Below are 17,184 nucleotides of genomic sequence, written 5' to 3' on the forward strand. Positions count from 1 at the left end.
CTTAAACAACACAATGTAACTCCAAGTCAATCACACTTCTGTGAAATCAAACTGTCCACTTAGGAAGCAACACTGATTGACAATAAATTTCACATGCTGTTGTGCAAATGGAATAGACAAAAGGTGGAAATTATAGGCAATTAGCAAGACACCCCCAAAAAAGGAGTGATTCTGCAGGTGGTGATCACAGACCACTTCTCAGTTCCTATGCTTCCTGGCTGATGTTTTGGTCACTTTTGAATGCTGGCGGTGCTCTCACTCTAGTGGTAGCATGAGACGGAGTCTACAACCCACACAAGTGGCTCAGGTAGTGCAGTTCATCCAGGATGGCACATCAATACGAGCTGTGGCAAAAAGGTTTGCTGTGTCTGTCAGCGTAGTGTCCAGAGCATGGAGGCGCTACCAGGAGACAGGCCAGTACATCAGGAGACGTGGAGGAGGCCGTAGGAGGGCAACAACCCAGCAGCAGGACCGCTACCTCTGCCTTTGTGCAAGGAGGTGCACTGCCAGAGCCCTGCAAAATGACCTCCAGCAGGCCACAAATGTGCATGTGTCAGCATATGGTCTCACAAGGGGTCTGAGGATCTCATCTCGGTACCTAATGGCAGTCAGGCTACCTCTGGCGAGCACATGGAGGGCTGTGCGGCCCCACAAAGAAATTCCACCCCACACCATGACTGACCCATCGCCAAACCGGTCATGCTGGAGGATGTTGCAGGCAGCAGAACGTTCTCCACGGCGTCTCCAGACTCTGTCACGTCTGTCACATGTGCTCAGTGTGAACCTGCTTTCATCTGTGAAGAGCACAGGGCGCCAGTGGCGAATTTGCCAATCTTGGTGTTCTCTGGCAAATGCCAAACGTCCTGCACGGTGTTGGGCTGTAAGCTCAACCCCCACCTGTGGACGTCGGGCCCTCATGGAGTCTGTTTCTGACCGTTTGAGCAGAGACATGCACATTTGTGGCCTGCTGGAGGTCATTTTGCAGGGCGCTGGCAGTGCACCTCCTTGCACAAAGGCGGAGGTAGCGGTCCTGCTGCTGGGTTGTTGCCCTCCTCCACGTCTCCTGATGTACTGGCCTGTCTCCTGGTAGCGCCTCCATGCTCTGGACACTACGCTGACAGACACAGCAAACCTTTTTGCCACAGCTCGCATTGATGTGCCATCCTGGATGAACTGCACTACCTGAGCCACTTGTGTGGGTTGTAGACTCCGTCTCATGCTACCACTAGAGTGAGAGCACCGCCAGCATTCAAAAGTGACCAAAACATCAGCCAGGAAGCATAGGAACTGAGAAGTGGTCTGTGATCACCACCTGCAGAATCACTCCTTTTTTGGGGGTGTTTTGCTAATTGCCTATAATTTCCACCTTTTGTCTATTCCATTTGCACAACAGCATGTGAAATTTATTGTCAATCAGTGTTGCTTCCTAAGTGGACAGTTTGATTTCACAGAAGTGTGATTGACTTGGAGTTACATTGTGTTGTTTAAGTGTTCCCTTTATTTTTTTGAGCAGTGTATATAAACTAATGCTGGCCTCCCGAGTGGCGCAGTGGTCTAAGCTGTCCCACTAGGGATTCTGGGTTCGAGTCCAGGCTCTGTCGCAGCCGGCCGCGACCGAGAGACCCACGGGGAGCACAACTGGGGGTAAAAAAAAATATATATATAAAAAAATTACTGCTCTACACACAATACATTCGGAAAGTAGTCAGACCCCTTGACTTCATCCACATTATTTTATGTTAGCCTTATTTTAAAATGTATTAAATAAATTATCCTGAATCTACACATAATACCCCATAATGACAAAGCAAAAGCAGGTTAATAGACATTTCTACAAATAACTATTGAGGTTTGCTATTGAGCTCAGGTGCATCCCTTTCCCATTAATCAGCCTTGTAATGTTTCTACAACTTGGGAGTCCACTTGTGGTAAACTCAATTGATTGGGCATGATTTGGAAAGGCACACACCTGTTTATATAAGGTCCCACAGTTGACAATACCAGTCAAAAGTTTGGACACACCTACTCATTCAAGGGTCTGTTAATTTGTACTATTTTTTACATTGTGAAGACATCAAAAATATGAAATAACATGTGAAATCATATAGTAACCAAAAGTGTTAAACAAATCAAAATATATTTTAGTAGCTTCAAAGTAGCCACCCTTTGCCTTGACAGCTTTGCACACACCTGGAATGAGTAGGTGTCCAAACTTTTGACTGGTACTATAATATATAAATAAAATGATATTGCTCAATTTATTGGAAACCGAACATGCTGTTTGATGGTGTGATATGGTCATCATTATACAATATTTGGCTCAGATAAGAGCTCAAGTAATAAGAGTATTTAGCTTCACAAAACATACACATCAAACCAAAATAGCAAGCACTAAATGCAATGCCATTTTCCATTGACTATTTAATGGGCTGAGTAGTGATTGAAACCTCCACAGTGCAACTACACAATGAAACTTCAAAACAAATGAGACTTTTACATTAGTTTTTACTTGCATTTATGAATTATATACACATTACAAAAGCATGCAAAAATACAATTAAGAAAATAATTGATCAAAAAAACATTTCTAACTAGCCTAATATTTTAACCATGTGTTTCAACATAGTTTTCCAAAACAAACCTTCAAAAAGACACCCCTATCAGTGAGTGATACATTGTGTGTACATGTAGATGACAGCAATGAGTTAACACTTCAGAAATATTTCACTTTTTTTCCTCTCTCACCGAGCCGACGGTACAATTTAATTGTCATTAACTGAATTTCAGGATCACCACTTTTAATGTCAATTGCTTTCAAAAGGAAGTTCAAGGCATCATCAAGTTTCCCCTCAGAGAAAGATTGTTTTCCATTTTCCACATAGTTTTCATACATCTTTTCTTCAGTCATAGCTGAGGAATCCCTGTTGTTGTTGACATATTCCACAGTCTGTAATGTGTAATCTTTTCCACTGGCACATTGGTCCATTCTTTCACTAGAAACAAGTTCATGATCACCGGTAGATTCCTCTAAAGAACTTTCTTCCTCCTCTCCCATTTCAGATTCTTCAACATGCATTGGCTCACTTCCACCTTCCTCACTTTCCTCTTCGTTCTCAGTGTTTAAGGTTTCCCCTGTGGGTTCCTCTTCCATGAGAGACTCATGAAATCCAGTCACCTCACTTGCCTCACAAGATCCAGTCACCTCACTTTCCTCACTTGCATCAGTGTGCACCTGTAAAACCTCAGCTTTCATATCCTCATCAAGGTCCTCTACATGCTCAATCACGGAATCCACAAAGGAACGTCTTGAGGCCACAGATGTGTTCACTCCAAAGCTTTTCCTGGTTTTAAAGGAAATGGATCCAGATTTAACAGATTTTGGTGTGGAGGACCCAATACCATGGAATTCTTCATCCAATTTCCTGTTCATCAAATGAGGCCTCTCATCTTCATCAATGTCATCCTCCTCACTATTGTAAATTAAAACTTTTTTCTTTTTCTTGAAAGAAGTAATGAATGAGTTATCTACAGTGTCATCTGCTTCAGAAACAGGGGAATTGACATGAACATCTGCTCCATTCTGTTCAACAGCTCCAGTCACAGAAGGCTTGTCATCTGCATTTAAGCTGACATCCATCTCTAGCTGGAAACCTGAATTTCCCACGATGGACTCGGATTCCTCCTCTGGAAACATATCACTAGCGCTGTCCTCTAACTGTAGATTGAAATTTCCTTCAAAAGACTCAAGTTCATCAACTTTGGAGGATGTTTCTGCATGACTTTCTAGGCTCTTGTTGGACATCTGTAGTAGCATAGAAAGTCTTTGATTCTTCTGGGATTTGACAGGTGAGATCTTCTGGTCCATTGTCAAGTCTTGGTGAAGTGACAAGTTCTGCCATTGTGGGGAACCATTGCCATTTGGCTGGTTGTCTTGTTCAACTTCAGAGATAACATATCCTACGGCAACAATATCATCCTTTGCTTCTGATGACACATCCAAAATCTCTTGAGCGGAAGTGTAAATTGGCTCACCATCCAACAACACCTCAAGAGACTTGTCTATGGGAGAAAGATGGTTGCTCTTTATGAACTGTTCCTCAGTCGCAAGTGTCACAGTGTGCCCTATAATCTCAATGCTTTCATCTACAGCTAGATCAATGAATTTGTTACTCAGATTGTGGATATCTTCCTCGTCACTAGACCCAGAATGGGTAAGATCCACCAACACAGGGGAGTTGAAGTTGTGGTTATGGCTAGGATAGGAGGGGCTGGGCTTTTCATACTTTGGCTTCTTCTCAGTTGACCCAATTGTATTGTGTTGAGGTGGTTTCCGCAGATGTGCCGGCTCAGTGTTCGACTCGATGCGCTCAGCAAGCTGCTGTTGCAACTCAGACTCCACCTTCATCAGCTCCTGAGCTTTCTGCACCCTGTTCTCTATGTACTTGTGAGCTTCCTGATCCTCAGGGTCATCTTCGTTGTTTTCTACTTCATGTGAGAACATGAGGTCATGATCAGATATTCCAAACATCTCCATGGAGTGAAGTTGGGCGATGTGTTCATCCAATTTTGGATCTGTGAGTCTTTGTCTCGAGTGCAATGACTGCAGCTGCAGCTGTGTTGATGAGGATCGAGTGTCTTGTAGCGTGAAGAGTTCTTTCAGGTCTTGTTTGCTGAAGTACCGGAATGGATTTTTCTTGTCCCCGGTGGTCTGTCTGATCAAGGAGTCTTTGAAGACCTGCCGTCTGTAGATCTTCTCCTCCACTGTGCCACAAGTGATCAGTCTGTAGATGACAACGTTCTCCGTTTGTCCAATGCGGTAGGCCCGGTCAACGGCCTGGGCATCAGTGGCTGGATTCCAGCTGGGGTCAAAAATAACTACTCGGTTTGCTGCTGTCAATGTAATGCCAACTCCTCCCACTTGGGTGGTTAGGAGAAAGACTGAGTATTGCTTGTTGGTCTGGAACATTTGGATGCGCCGCTCTCTTTCTGTGAGGTGTGTTACTGTGCCATCAAGTCTCACAATCTTGAAACGCTTGTTCACTAGAACCCGTTCAAGAATGTCCAACATCTTCCTTGACTGAGAGAAAACAAGTGTGCGATGGCCTTCTTCCTTAAGCCTTTCCAAAAGTGAAATGAGAAACATCATCTTTCCAGATTCTGATATTAGTGTTTTATCAGATATGTTGTCGATTCTGTGTGCAGCAGATTCATTTTCATCATCATGATAGTTTGCACTTGTTCCTTCTTCTAGGCCTAACTGAGCGACAGCCCTGGCGGAGAGAAGTCTTGGGTGGTCACACAATTTCTTCAGGATATTCAGTTCAGCCAACGGTGACCTGGTGGTCATGAGCAGCTCCTTGATGTTCTCTAGGGATAAGAACTGATTGTAGATTTCCTCCTGAACTGAGCTCAAGTATGTCCAAATGATTAGGTCATTCTTCCTGGTGAGGTTTGGCATTTCTGCACCACCACCACCACCACCACGACTACTACTTGGGACTTCGTTTTCAAGGTCCTTTTCACAGGCTATCACACGGTTTTGTGTTTTTCTCTGTACTTCTGCCTTTGTCCTCCTTAGGAAGTATGGATTTATGATGGCCATGAGGTTCTCCGACATCTTGAGCCCCAGGGCTTTCTCACCTGGGGTGGCATCCTTCTCTCTTGCACGGGTGATGGGACTTTCATACTCTGTTTTGAAGGTTTTAGAAGTACCAAGAAGTGCCCCTTGACAAGCAAAATCAAAAAGAGCCCACATTTCTCTCAGGTTATTCTGTACAGGGGTGCCTGTAAGAAGTACACGATTCCTGGCAGGAATCGCATGTGCACTTTTGGCTGTCTTGGTTGAGGAGGTTTTGATCTTGTGTGCCTCATCTAGGATTACATAATCCCATTTGAATTCTCTACCATTGTAAGACGAGAGAAGTTCCCAGTTAGTGATCAGCATTTGGTATGTAGTGATGATGACACCACCTCTTCTTTGAATCTTCTCCAAGTTCCTGTTGCGTTCCACTTTGCTTGTGCCATGAAACTCTTTGACTCTCATTCCAGGAGTCCATTTGGCAAATTCCTTGGTCCAGTTCTTGATGAGTGAGGTTGGCATGATGAGCAGGGTATGCTTTACCAAGTCAGCATCATACATACCAGAGAGAAACGATATGACCTGAATTGTCTTCCCTAAGCCCATGTCATCAGCTAGGATTCCTCCTTGACGACCATCTCTGTGGAGACCATACAAAAAAGCAACCCCCTCTTGCTGATGATCATACAGTTTGTCATATATTTCTTTGAAAAGCATTAGACCACTGTTGTTGACATTGACAAAATCTTCATCCTCACTCTCTGAGCCTTGCTGTGCCATCTCTTTTATAGCCTCCTGAAGTTTCTTTATCCTGCTCCAAAGTTTATCACCAGGGTGGATGTCATGGGCCAGCTTGAACAATTCCAATGATTTTGTCATATTTCCTTGTCTGGCAGCATCTTTTCCATCCTTGATGTACCTTTAAAAGAAAGAAAACACTTGTAAATGTGTTGAATTAGACAAGTCAGTAATCTATATCATAATAGTATTTCGTGTATGATACCGCTGTTGAAAAACAGCACAAAAAGCATTGCTCCGCAGCAGTTAAAATCTTGGTATGAAAGAATGTATGACAAAATGTCTGCAGTGCAGACATTTCCATCTCGTCATTAAGACCAGTTTCCACTTCTCAGCCTAGAGCCGGAAGGATATACCGTAAATTACCAACATTGCCTTCCTCTTACACAAGCAAAATTGTTTTGATCTGTAATTTTCGTTGATTATGCTATAGAAAGTTATTGCAGGTTTGTTTGCTCAAAAAACATTATTTGGTCACCAGTAGCCTTGTGCATTATATTGATTCCTGCTATGAAATGATCTGCCTGTATAAGGCTGAATTAGAACTACGTTGAAATCGCAATATTGACATGTAATATCTACATAGCAAGAGATTCAAATTCCATGCAATATTTTGAAACACCACCAAGCCATGTGTGACAGTATAGTTTACTCCGCATGTCAGCCCTCTCCTCTTGCGGCTGCTTCCCACACACACACCAAGCCCTGCCCCCTGTCAATCAAGCAGCACAGTTCCTTCTCCTTGCTATTAGATTCATTATAAATTTGCATGCGGTTAGGTCAAATGCAGTCAAAAGATTGTTCCAAACCAGAACAATGCTGCATTCCACCTAGCTCCTTAATATAAATCATTCCATTTCAATGATTCCAACAGTTCACCCAAGTGTATTGATCTATATCCCAAATAAAAATCTCTATATATTTTTGCCCTTATCATGCAGCCCAAGCCGGTCCCTGTTCCACTGCTGTGTGAGCGAGGTGCTGCGCGCACAGAGAGGGAGAGATACAACTACGGTTGTTTTTGTTAGAGGTACATATATGCCTTCGGTGACTATATTATTTATTTCTCAACATTAAGAAAATGGCACCACCTTACAATCTGAGTAGGCTTGTTTTGCAGGACATTTACAGTGACTATATCTAGTAACTCAGGCCTAGCGCTGGAAAGGTTTTGTAGGACATTAGAGATGAATTAATTACATGGTTCATATTTAAAGTTTGCAAAAGTTCCCACTTCCTCAGGTGGTTAATTATGTAGCATAGCCCTAAGCCTTATATGCACAAAAAGCACTCTGACCATTCTGGATACTATTTTGACAGGTTGACAAACAAAATATCAATCATGCATTCCCTGGATTATGCTAGATGAAAGCCATATTTTTCAGTTGACTTACCTAGCAATGGAAGAAGAAAAAATTGTCTGGAGCACTGCAGCAAAACCTTGAGCAAGGCACTTATCCATAGCAACTTAAAGGAGCAATTGGGGTTAAGAGCACCTGCTAATTGACTCAAATGTCAATTGCATTCCCCCCAAAAATTCTACATTCCTCTACAAAGCCTCATACTGTATTGTCTCTCCTCCCCTATATATATATATATATCAGGTAAGTTGACTGAACACATTCTGATTTACATCAACGACCTGGGGAATAGTTAAAGAGGGGGGATAAATGAGCCAATTGGAAGCTGGGGATGATTAGGTGGCCATGATTGTATGTGGGCCAGATTGGGAATTTAGCCAGGACACCGGGGTTAACACCCCTACTCTTACGATAAGTGCCATGGGATCTTTAGTGACCACAGAGAGCCAAGACATCCGTTTAACGTCCCATCCGAAAGACGGAACACTACCTTTCAAAAGTTTGGGGTCACTTAGAAATGTCCTTGTTTTTGAAAGCAGCACATTTTTAGTCCATTAAAATTACATCAAATTGATCAGTGCAGGGTAGACCTTGTTAATGTTGTAAATTACTATTGTAGCTGGAAACTGGAGATTTTTAATGGAATATCTACATAGGAGTGATGGTTGCTGATAAATGGGCCTGTGTTCCAATGGCAAGTTGTGTTAGCTAATCCAAGTTTATAATTTTAAAAGGCTAATTGATCATTAGAAACCCCTTTTGCAATTATGTTAGCACAGCTGAAAACTGTTGTGCTGATTTTAAAGAAGCAATAAAACTGGCCCTCTTTAGACTAGTTGAGTATCTGGAGCGTCAGCATTTTTGTGTGTTTGATTACAGGCTCAAAATGGCTAGAAACAAAGATCTTTCTTCTGGAACTCATCAGTCTATTCTTGTTCTGAGGAATGAAGGCTATTCCATGCAAGAAACTGAAGATCTCATACAATGCTGTGTACTAGTCCCTTCACAGAACAGTGCAAACGGGCTCTAACCAGAATAGAAAGAGGAGTGGGAGGCCCCGGTGCACAACTGAGCAAGAGGACAAGTACATTAGAGTGTCTAGTTTGAGAAACAGGTCCTCAACTGACAGCCTCATTAAAGAGTACCCGCAAAACACCAGTCTCAATGTCAACAGTGAAGAGGTGACTCTGGGATGCTGGCCTTCTAGGCAGAGTTGCAAAGAAAAAGCCACGCACCATTGGAACACAGGAGTGATGGTTGCTGATAATGGGCCTCTGTACGCCTATGTAGATATTTCATAAAAATAAAATAAAAAGCCGTTTCCAGCTACAATAGTCATTTTCAACATTCACAATGTCTACACTGCATTTCTGATCAATTTGATGTTATTTTAAAATTAACTTTTTTGTTGTTGTTGCTTTTCTTTCAAAAACAAGGACATTTCTAAGTGACCCCAAACTTCTGAACGGTAGTGTATAACCATAATAAGCCATTTAGCAGATGCCTTCATCCAAAGCAACTTAGTCATGCGTGCATACATTTTACCCATGGGTGGTCCCAGGAATCAAACCCATCCTGGTCTTGCAAGCGCCATGCTCTTCCAACTGAGCTACAGAGGACCACTATCTTTGTTGCTTAAAAAATGTCCAATACAGCCATTTTTATCTCAATATCAAATAAATTCTGCTAGGACTGTCTGGGTTTGGTTTGAGTGAGGAGGGGAAAACTGAAACCTAGCCTCTATTGGCAGAGGTTTAGAACTCTTTCTTATTGGTCTGTTAACTAATTTACCACCAGGTGATATCATCAGGCAGACCAGAACTCCATCCCACCACAACAGGCAGAAATGTCAGATGGTCCATTACACTAAAATTGCATTATCACATTTTTCACAGTATTATTCCAACCTCAGGAAATATATATAAAACACAGGAAACGCACATGACTGCACTGGGCCTTTAACAATGCTTTTTCTGTCTGTACCTGACTTGCTGCCCCTACCCTGGGCATAGTTAACTTCAAAATCTTCACCACTGAGGTGGTATGAAGAACCCCGATGTGAAAAACATTAGTGATTAGTAAAAATAGTGGAATTAGCGGTTTGCCTTCAAAATAAGTCTGCCACCGAAACTGATGCAAACAGATACAAATAATGGAATCATGCCACAATTGGGCTCACTAGAAAATGCTAAACAAGGTCAGAATGTCGTTACATAATTAATGCACAAATTTTACAAGAAAGACATGCAAAATGTATTAACTGTAACCAATTTAAGGGCTCCTGAGTGGTGCAGCGGTCTAAGGCACTGCATCTCAGTGCAAGAGGCATAAATCCAGGATGTATTACATCCGGCCGTGAATGGGAGTCCCCTAGGGCGGTGCACAATTGGTCCAGCGCCGTCCAAGTTTGGCCGTCATTGTAAATAATCATTTGTTCTTAACTGACTTGCCTAGTAAAATAAAATTCATTTTTTGAGATGTGGGGCAAGCAGAAATACTAATTATAGCATAATAAATTAAGTTGTACCCTTTGTAATAATACTAAACCTTAGTACAACATCTAGAGACCTCACCAACAAATGTTTGCCTTTTGGTATTCAAGCGAACGCAGGGCAGGGAAGGGAATAGAACCCAAGTCACTGATGTGAAAGGCAAACACCATCCACATCGCATCAATAGGGTTGACATACTTGGTGGGAATAGTAACGGCGGCTCAGAATGGTCCCATTATCCCAACTGTTACACCGAGAAGATTTAACGACCGCTTGTTAAGTAAACTGCCATTTTCGTCCTCATGCTAACATGTTGTGTTGAGCAACAAAGGAGCTGATTGGAAAGGCAGTTTCAGTCAAAATGGCTGCTGTGGCTTCTGCTACATAGCACGAAAATGACAGTTTTCTGAGAAATAGACAGCTGTAGTTTGAGATGTCCGTCTTGCCGTTTAATTTTGTGTACATTATTTCACTTACGTGTTGCCTGGATGTTGCATTGGGACTCAGCATTTCCTGTTCGCCTGTGCTTTGAATGCGTAACAGTTCTCTACGCCACATATTTCAAACAAATCACGTTTCGATTTTGAACATGCGCTGTGTATTGTCAAATGGAAAGAACAACAACCTGCCAATGGAAAGGAACTTCCTTAAAAATCCGTCAAGAGACAAAGAAGAGGCAAAGCAAACTACCATACAAAGGCTTTGACAGGTGAAGCAAGCACACATTTTCTTCAGGAAATGTGCATATTCTATTTTAGTCAATTATAGGGCCCTATAAAACCCAATAGATTATCACCCAAATTCAGCTTGATTTTACCAGGTTTGGCATTTTTCAGATTCACTCTTAATTTCATTAACAATAACAAAAGTAGATGTTCTAAGTACACAATAAGATTTAACCACATCAGAAGACCAGTTGAGGAATGGGAAAAATATTTCTGAAAATTATTGAGGGTGTAGTTCCCTTTAATTCAACTGTGCACCTAGCAAGAGACCATTGCGTTACTAGCAGTGTCTCTGTACTGCACATGCAATGGCATTGTTTGCTAAACAAATGCGTACCCAATTGATAGACATCATTCTGCCAGGTAGGCCTATTTTGCAGTCAACATTTAATTGGGAAGTTTTTGGTGGACAACCTTTAGAAATTACTGTTTCAGCATGAGTTTCTGCATCACAGATTTTATAGGGCCCTATATTTGTCTTACTTTAGGCTGACTATTAGCATATATTTAGTTGCAGTGCCCAATAAACTGAATGTCCCAATCAACTAAAAATATCTACAAAATAAGTTTTGCTATGACACAATCCAACTTTTTTTTTTCTTTTACTGTTTTCAATTCAGAAATTATTATTTTGATTCCCATGATTTGATTCACCACGATTGAACAAAGTGAATCATTAGGTTTGTCAAAAAGAATCGATTCATATGAAATAAATAATTGTTTTACTATTTTCAGAAATGTGAAGCGGGGCATCCGTTTTACAGTAAATTCAATGTATAGTCTAAACTGTATTTTTTTTATTGAATTCTCACTGTGGACATATTGGAGGACTCCATAATTGCAAAGGGGCATACTTATACACATTATACCATATGGAACATTCATTCAATGCGTATAAAAGGCTCACTAGAGAGGTGATTTCCCATAGGAAAAGTAAGAGCTACGACACTAATACGTGTAAACTCTTCAGAATTGTGTTCTGTGGGTGTCATTGAGTAGACTGACTCAATGTCATGGATCCACAATCCATAGGTAATGCTGTACTGTGCAATATGAATGTTCAATACATATAAATTAATAGACTGATTAGAGGTGATTTTCCACAGTCATAGTCCCAAAATAAAGCACTACTACTAGGCTAACATTATTTAGCTTTTCAGAATTGTGTTCTGCGGGTGTAACTGAGGAGACAGTGATACCCCATTTCATAGATCCACAATCCAAAGGTAAGGCTGTGTGTACAGTGCAATATGAATGTTCAATACATATAATAGGCTGACTAGTGAGGTGATTTTCCCACACACAAAGTCCCGCAATAAGAGCTACAACAGCAATATTTGTGTAAATTCTTCAGAATTGTGTTCTGAAGACATTAAAATGATAATCTTCCTCCCACATACCTCTGGTAGGTCTCCATCTCCTCGGTGTCCATTGACAATGACCTATAAAATAAGCATAATATTAGCACCTTAGTAGGGATGTGCATCTTTCCCTTTCAAGACGACTGGATACCTATCTAGATACATGGGCCCCGATACAGGAACAATACGTTTTAGTGCGATGTGGTTTTATTTGAGAATGAATCGAGGTGATTCGATGCACTAACATTGATTTCAGAAAGATTTACTTTGTTTACGCTCCCTAACTAATTCAACTAGGAATACAAAATTCCGCTCACATTGCCACATTTTAATTAGCTTTGGAAAGCAAATTCATGTCCAAATCGTGAAAATAAGACCTGTGCAATGGTATGCGAAATTTTTCCAACATCATGACACTTATTTGGAGTCTGTGGCTCAAGTGGTTTGGAAGCTATTGAGGTTTGAAATCGCGAATATCTTGTCAAAACTTGAAACTGTCTTTACCTCGGTTAGTGAATCGGAGATTCGTAACGTTTGAATGTATTTTCTGACCAATGTGTGCTACATTTGGTTCGGTTTGGGGTACGCGGACAGATGCAGTATCTCAAACGTTTGAATCGGGGACCGATGCACGTCGCTGAAACATTACATCCCAACACCTTAATATTATGGATTTAGCCAGCAAACCTGCCCTGCTTGCTTAAAACTGCACTAGGTTTCTACAGGCTTTCTTTGTAGATAAAGACAGTCTGGAAAACGTACCTCAATCCAGGAATAAGACATGTGTTGTACTCGAATTGTGCCATTATCCCAACTGTTACACCGAGAAGATTTAATTACTTTTTTGTTGTAAACTATAGTTTTCGTCCTCATGCTAGCTAGCAGTAGCCATTAAGGCATGGGTGTCAAACTCTGGCCCGCGAGACAATACCAGATTACTACTAGAGCTGGCTCGCCGGTATTATACAGCGCATTCACCGCTAATACTACGAATCCCATAATGCTCTGCTGTTGTTTTCGCGCGCCAATCAGGACAGGACCCAGAAACGCCCTCTCCTCTGTGACAGTAGTCATAGCAACATAGACGCTACAACTGTTAGCGCGCTACCCCTTCCCAAAAATTGCGAAAAGAAAGGCAGAAAACAGGAGCTTTCTGGACAAGTGGGAGGCAGAATATCTGTTTACATATGTAAAAGACAAACCTGTTTGTCTTGTTTGTGGAGTCAACGTGGCTGTAAGTAAGGAGTACAACATTAGACGACACTATGAAACGAAACACCATGACAAATACAAGGACCTGGACATGACTCAAAGGAGCCAGAAAGTAGAGGAGATGAAAAGAAGTTTGGTTTCACAACAGAATATGTTCAAAAAAGCCACATCAAAGTGAGCCTGCTGTAAAGGCTAGTTATATAGTGGCAGCAGAGATCGCAAAATCAGCCCGGCCCTTTAATGAGGGAGAGTTGGTGAAAAAGTGCATGATGAATCTCTACCGCCGTGTTCCCATGCGCACAGTTTGCTGAAAAACTCAGTGTTCTCGCCGCTGAGTTTAGCCGGCGATTTGCCGACTTCGATGTCAAGAAATGTAGGTTTGAACTGCTTAGTAATCCCTTCGCAGTTGATGTGGAAAATGCACCAACCAACACCCAAATGGAGCTGATTGAACTCCAGTGCAACGACACGCTGAAGTCAAAGTATGATGCTGTGGGCGCCGCACAGTTTCCACGGTTCATCCCTGACACAATGCCTCAGCTCCGCACCCAAGCTGCTCTACATGTTCGGCAGCACTTATCTATGCGAGCAACTTTTCTCCTCGATGAAGATGACCAAAACAACTCACAGGAGACGTCTGACTGACGAACACCTTCGCTCGATACTGAGGATTTCTTCAGCTCAGAGCCTGAGCCCAGACATTGATGAACTAGCATCCAAGAAGAGATGCCAGGTATCTGGCTTGGGCACATCAGATTAGATCAGTGTGCAATAATTAACGTTTTCTTTGTGCACTTTTACTTGCTACAAGGCATGGGCTTGAATGGTTGATTGATTTATTATCATTTTATTTGTAAAATTATTAGCCAGTGGAAAAAGTTTATTTTGGTATGTAAATCAGAAGGCTCCAAATAGAAAAGAGGCATACGATTTTTATTACAATTGTATTTATTTAATAAATTAATGCCATTGATGTGTTTTTTCATTTGAAATTCGATTTTGCATGTCTCCACTATTAAATTATATATTGTATGGCAATAAGCGATGCTTGTTCCATATTAAATGTTAAAGCAAAACTTGTTTGGGTCTATATTAAAAGGTTCATTTGTTCAATGTTGGCCCGCGACTTTGTTCAGGTTTTACATTTTGGCCCACTGGGTATTTGAGCTTGACACCCCTGCATTAAGGAATGGCACCTGGTGTTGAACAACAAAGGAGCCAAAACGGCTGCTGTGGCTTCTACCTAGAATGAGGACAATGAGGTCAGTTTTCGAGAATAAACTAGCAGTCGTTCAATCTTGCCAGTGACACAGTTGGGATAAATAGGAAAATTCGGAGTACAACACATTTCTCATCCCTGGATTGATGCATGTTTTCTGAGCCATGCCGGGTTAGCAGTGATTTAGTTAAGCTACACAGGAAGCCTGTCTGACCCTAGTGCAGCTGTAAACAAGTGGGTCGGCCATGCTGGCAAATATGTGGGTTGGTCAGCTTTACAGTACTATCTGGATATTTGACTGAATGTGGCTATAGTGTAAGAAAGTTGATTTATCTATAGCTAACGTTGTTAGCTACTGACTTCGCCTCTTCCTCCCTGGCTAACGTATTTAGCTAGCTAAACAGCTCAAATTTACGTTACAAACCATTTAGCCGTACTGAATTATTCAATACTTAAGTTAAACCAAAAAGGTTAATTACCTAGTAACAACTACAGTAACTAACAAAAAAATAAGTTATCTAGTAACAACTACAGTAGCTAACAAAAAAATAAGTTATCTAGTAACAACTACAGTAGCTAACAAGTTAGCAACATCATTTCTAGCGAGGGTGAACTTCTCTAGCTAGCTAACATTGTATTGGACGGGATGCTAAACGTGCAATAGTTAGCATTCAGCAGGCTTTTTTCTTTAGAAACTTACTTCTCCAATTTCTCCGACATCTTCGCAATTAGGTGTTTTGAGTTGTCCATTGTATTGCCAGTTCGTTTTGTTTGGATTATTTCATTTGTGTTGCATTGGGACTCGCCTGTGCTTCGCTTTGACTGCGTAACGCCAACGAACCTCCCCGCCACATATTTCAAACGAATCGCATTTTGAATCGATTTTGCACATGCGCGGTGTATTATCAAGTGGAAAATATTTTAAGTGGGAGGAACCAGCCAAGGTAAAGGAATTTCTCTATGAAAAATCACAGTCAAAAGGTAGGTTTCGATCCAGTTGGCGAAACATTTTCATGCGAATATTCTAGAAGCTGCATATAGAAAATATGCAAATATTCCCATTAGTGGTGTTTCCACCAAATAAAAACCAGTGCCTGATGACGTAGTGCACGCAACTTTAAAATGTTCGCTTAAATTTTCATTCACCAAATACAAATCTAAAGTTCAACGTGTTTCCATAGCATTTTCAACTCTACTGATTGTTTTGTCACAAAAACTGTTGCATTAAATAGCAGTGGTGCCTACTCTGGTCTTGGCATGTGAGCACTAGCCAACAATTCACAGATACAGTGCTGGTATGGCAATGCTGGTGGGCTAGTCTACATGATCAGATTATTATGGATAAGAGCGATAATATTTTTATTTGTCAAACGGCAGTCAGGAATTGATCATCATGTCATGAGAATAAGACCCTAGATATTTATTGGAAAGCAGCATCAAACTCATCACTGTGCACTTTACCACCCTGTGAAATACTCACTAAGCACTTAGTGAGTCCACCAGATCAGAGGTAGTAGGGATGACCAGGGTTGACCTCTTGATAAGCGAGTGAATTGGACCATTTTACATTCAACATGTAACAAGTACTTTTAGGTGTCAGGGAAAATGTATCGAGTAAAAAGTACATTATTTTCTTTAGGAATATAGTGAAGTAAAAATAGTCAAAAATATAAATAGTAAAGTAAAGTACAGGAGTTTGAAAAATAAATGGCTACTGGATTGATGCAAATAATTATGATATCATACTGACAGGTAGCTAGGCTGCTTTGTAGCTACTGTAGTTAGCATTTCATAGAGAAGATGTTTGGGAAAGCCTTTCCATTTACCAGAAGATGGTTAGGCCTACCATTAACATAGCTGTATTTTTTATATTCCTTAATTATTTTAAACCTGGACGTTTTACTTCATTTTATGAGGCATGTCTTTCCTTACTTGAAGGTAGCCTATAGCAAAAATCTCACCATAGAAGCAATGATTTTTTTTATAAAGACTTACTCATACGCTTTCTCCTGTTCTATTGATTTTCTTTCAACTTTCTTTCATTGTCTAGCAGCCAAAGGCATTATCGTAGTCATATTCGAACATCTGGCCAGCTATCCCAACTGACAGCAAGATGACGCTATTATTTATTGTTATGGTATGACATTGATTTCTCTCTCTCTCTCTCTCTCTCTCTCTCTCTCTCTCTCTCTCTCTCTCTCTCTCTCTCTCTCTCTCTCTCTCTCACGCACACACCCTCTTTCTCAATACACTACCATAATTTCCTAATTTAGACAGAGAAGAATGTTCTCACCTCTCTCATGTCACTCACCAGAGAAGAGGGAAGAAGACTATTAAGGTCGGTGAGTCTAAACTTTACTATTGCAAAGGAAAATTACTTTTTGGGGGATATATTATCACTCCAGTACATTGATATTACTGAGCATTTGTCATTGCAT

The 17,184-nt window shown here is 41.1% G+C and overlaps 1 protein-coding gene across 3 annotated transcripts; it reads right to left on the reverse strand.

Moving 5' to 3' along the window:
- Positions 1-2,485: 2,485 nt before the first annotated feature.
- Positions 2,486-15,603, reverse strand: ercc6l (excision repair cross-complementation group 6-like). Of its 3 annotated transcripts, none has more exons than XM_055942597.1 (3): positions 15,447-15,603; positions 12,355-12,396; positions 2,486-6,497 (listed from the first exon to the last, which is right to left on the reverse strand). In XM_055942597.1, the coding sequence occupies exons 1-3, from the start codon at positions 15,494-15,496 to the stop codon at positions 2,714-2,716; spliced, it is 3,876 nt and encodes a 1,291-aa protein (XP_055798572.1). In that variant the 5' UTR covers positions 15,497-15,603; the 3' UTR covers positions 2,486-2,713. The 3 variants fall into 3 exon arrangements, with proteins under 3 accessions (XP_055798572.1, XP_055798573.1, XP_055798574.1); XM_055942598.1 differs by lacking the exon at positions 15,447-15,603 and adding an exon at positions 13,078-13,419; XM_055942599.1 differs by lacking the exons at positions 12,355-12,396; positions 15,447-15,603 and adding an exon at positions 10,707-10,861.
- Positions 15,604-17,184: the final 1,581 nt, after the last annotated feature.

This window comes from Salvelinus fontinalis, chromosome 13 (assembly GCF_029448725.1).
Source record: "Salvelinus fontinalis isolate EN_2023a chromosome 13, ASM2944872v1, whole genome shotgun sequence".
NCBI lineage: Eukaryota > Metazoa > Chordata > Actinopteri > Salmoniformes > Salmonidae > Salvelinus > Salvelinus fontinalis.

Excerpts from the sequence above, each read along its gene's own strand:
- ercc6l (XM_055942597.1), bottom strand. The coding sequence starts at position 15,496 with ATGGACAACTCAAAACACCTAATTGCGAAGATGTCGGAGAAATTGGAG. Across the intron at positions 12,397-15,446 it reads ATGTCGGAGAAATTGGAGAA|GTCATTGTCAATGGACACCG; the intron begins GTAAGTTTCTAA and ends CTTATTTTATAG. Across the intron at positions 6,498-12,354 it reads GAGATGGAGACCTACCAGAG|GTACATCAAGGATGGAAAAG; the intron begins GTATGTGGGAGG and ends TTTCTTTTAAAG.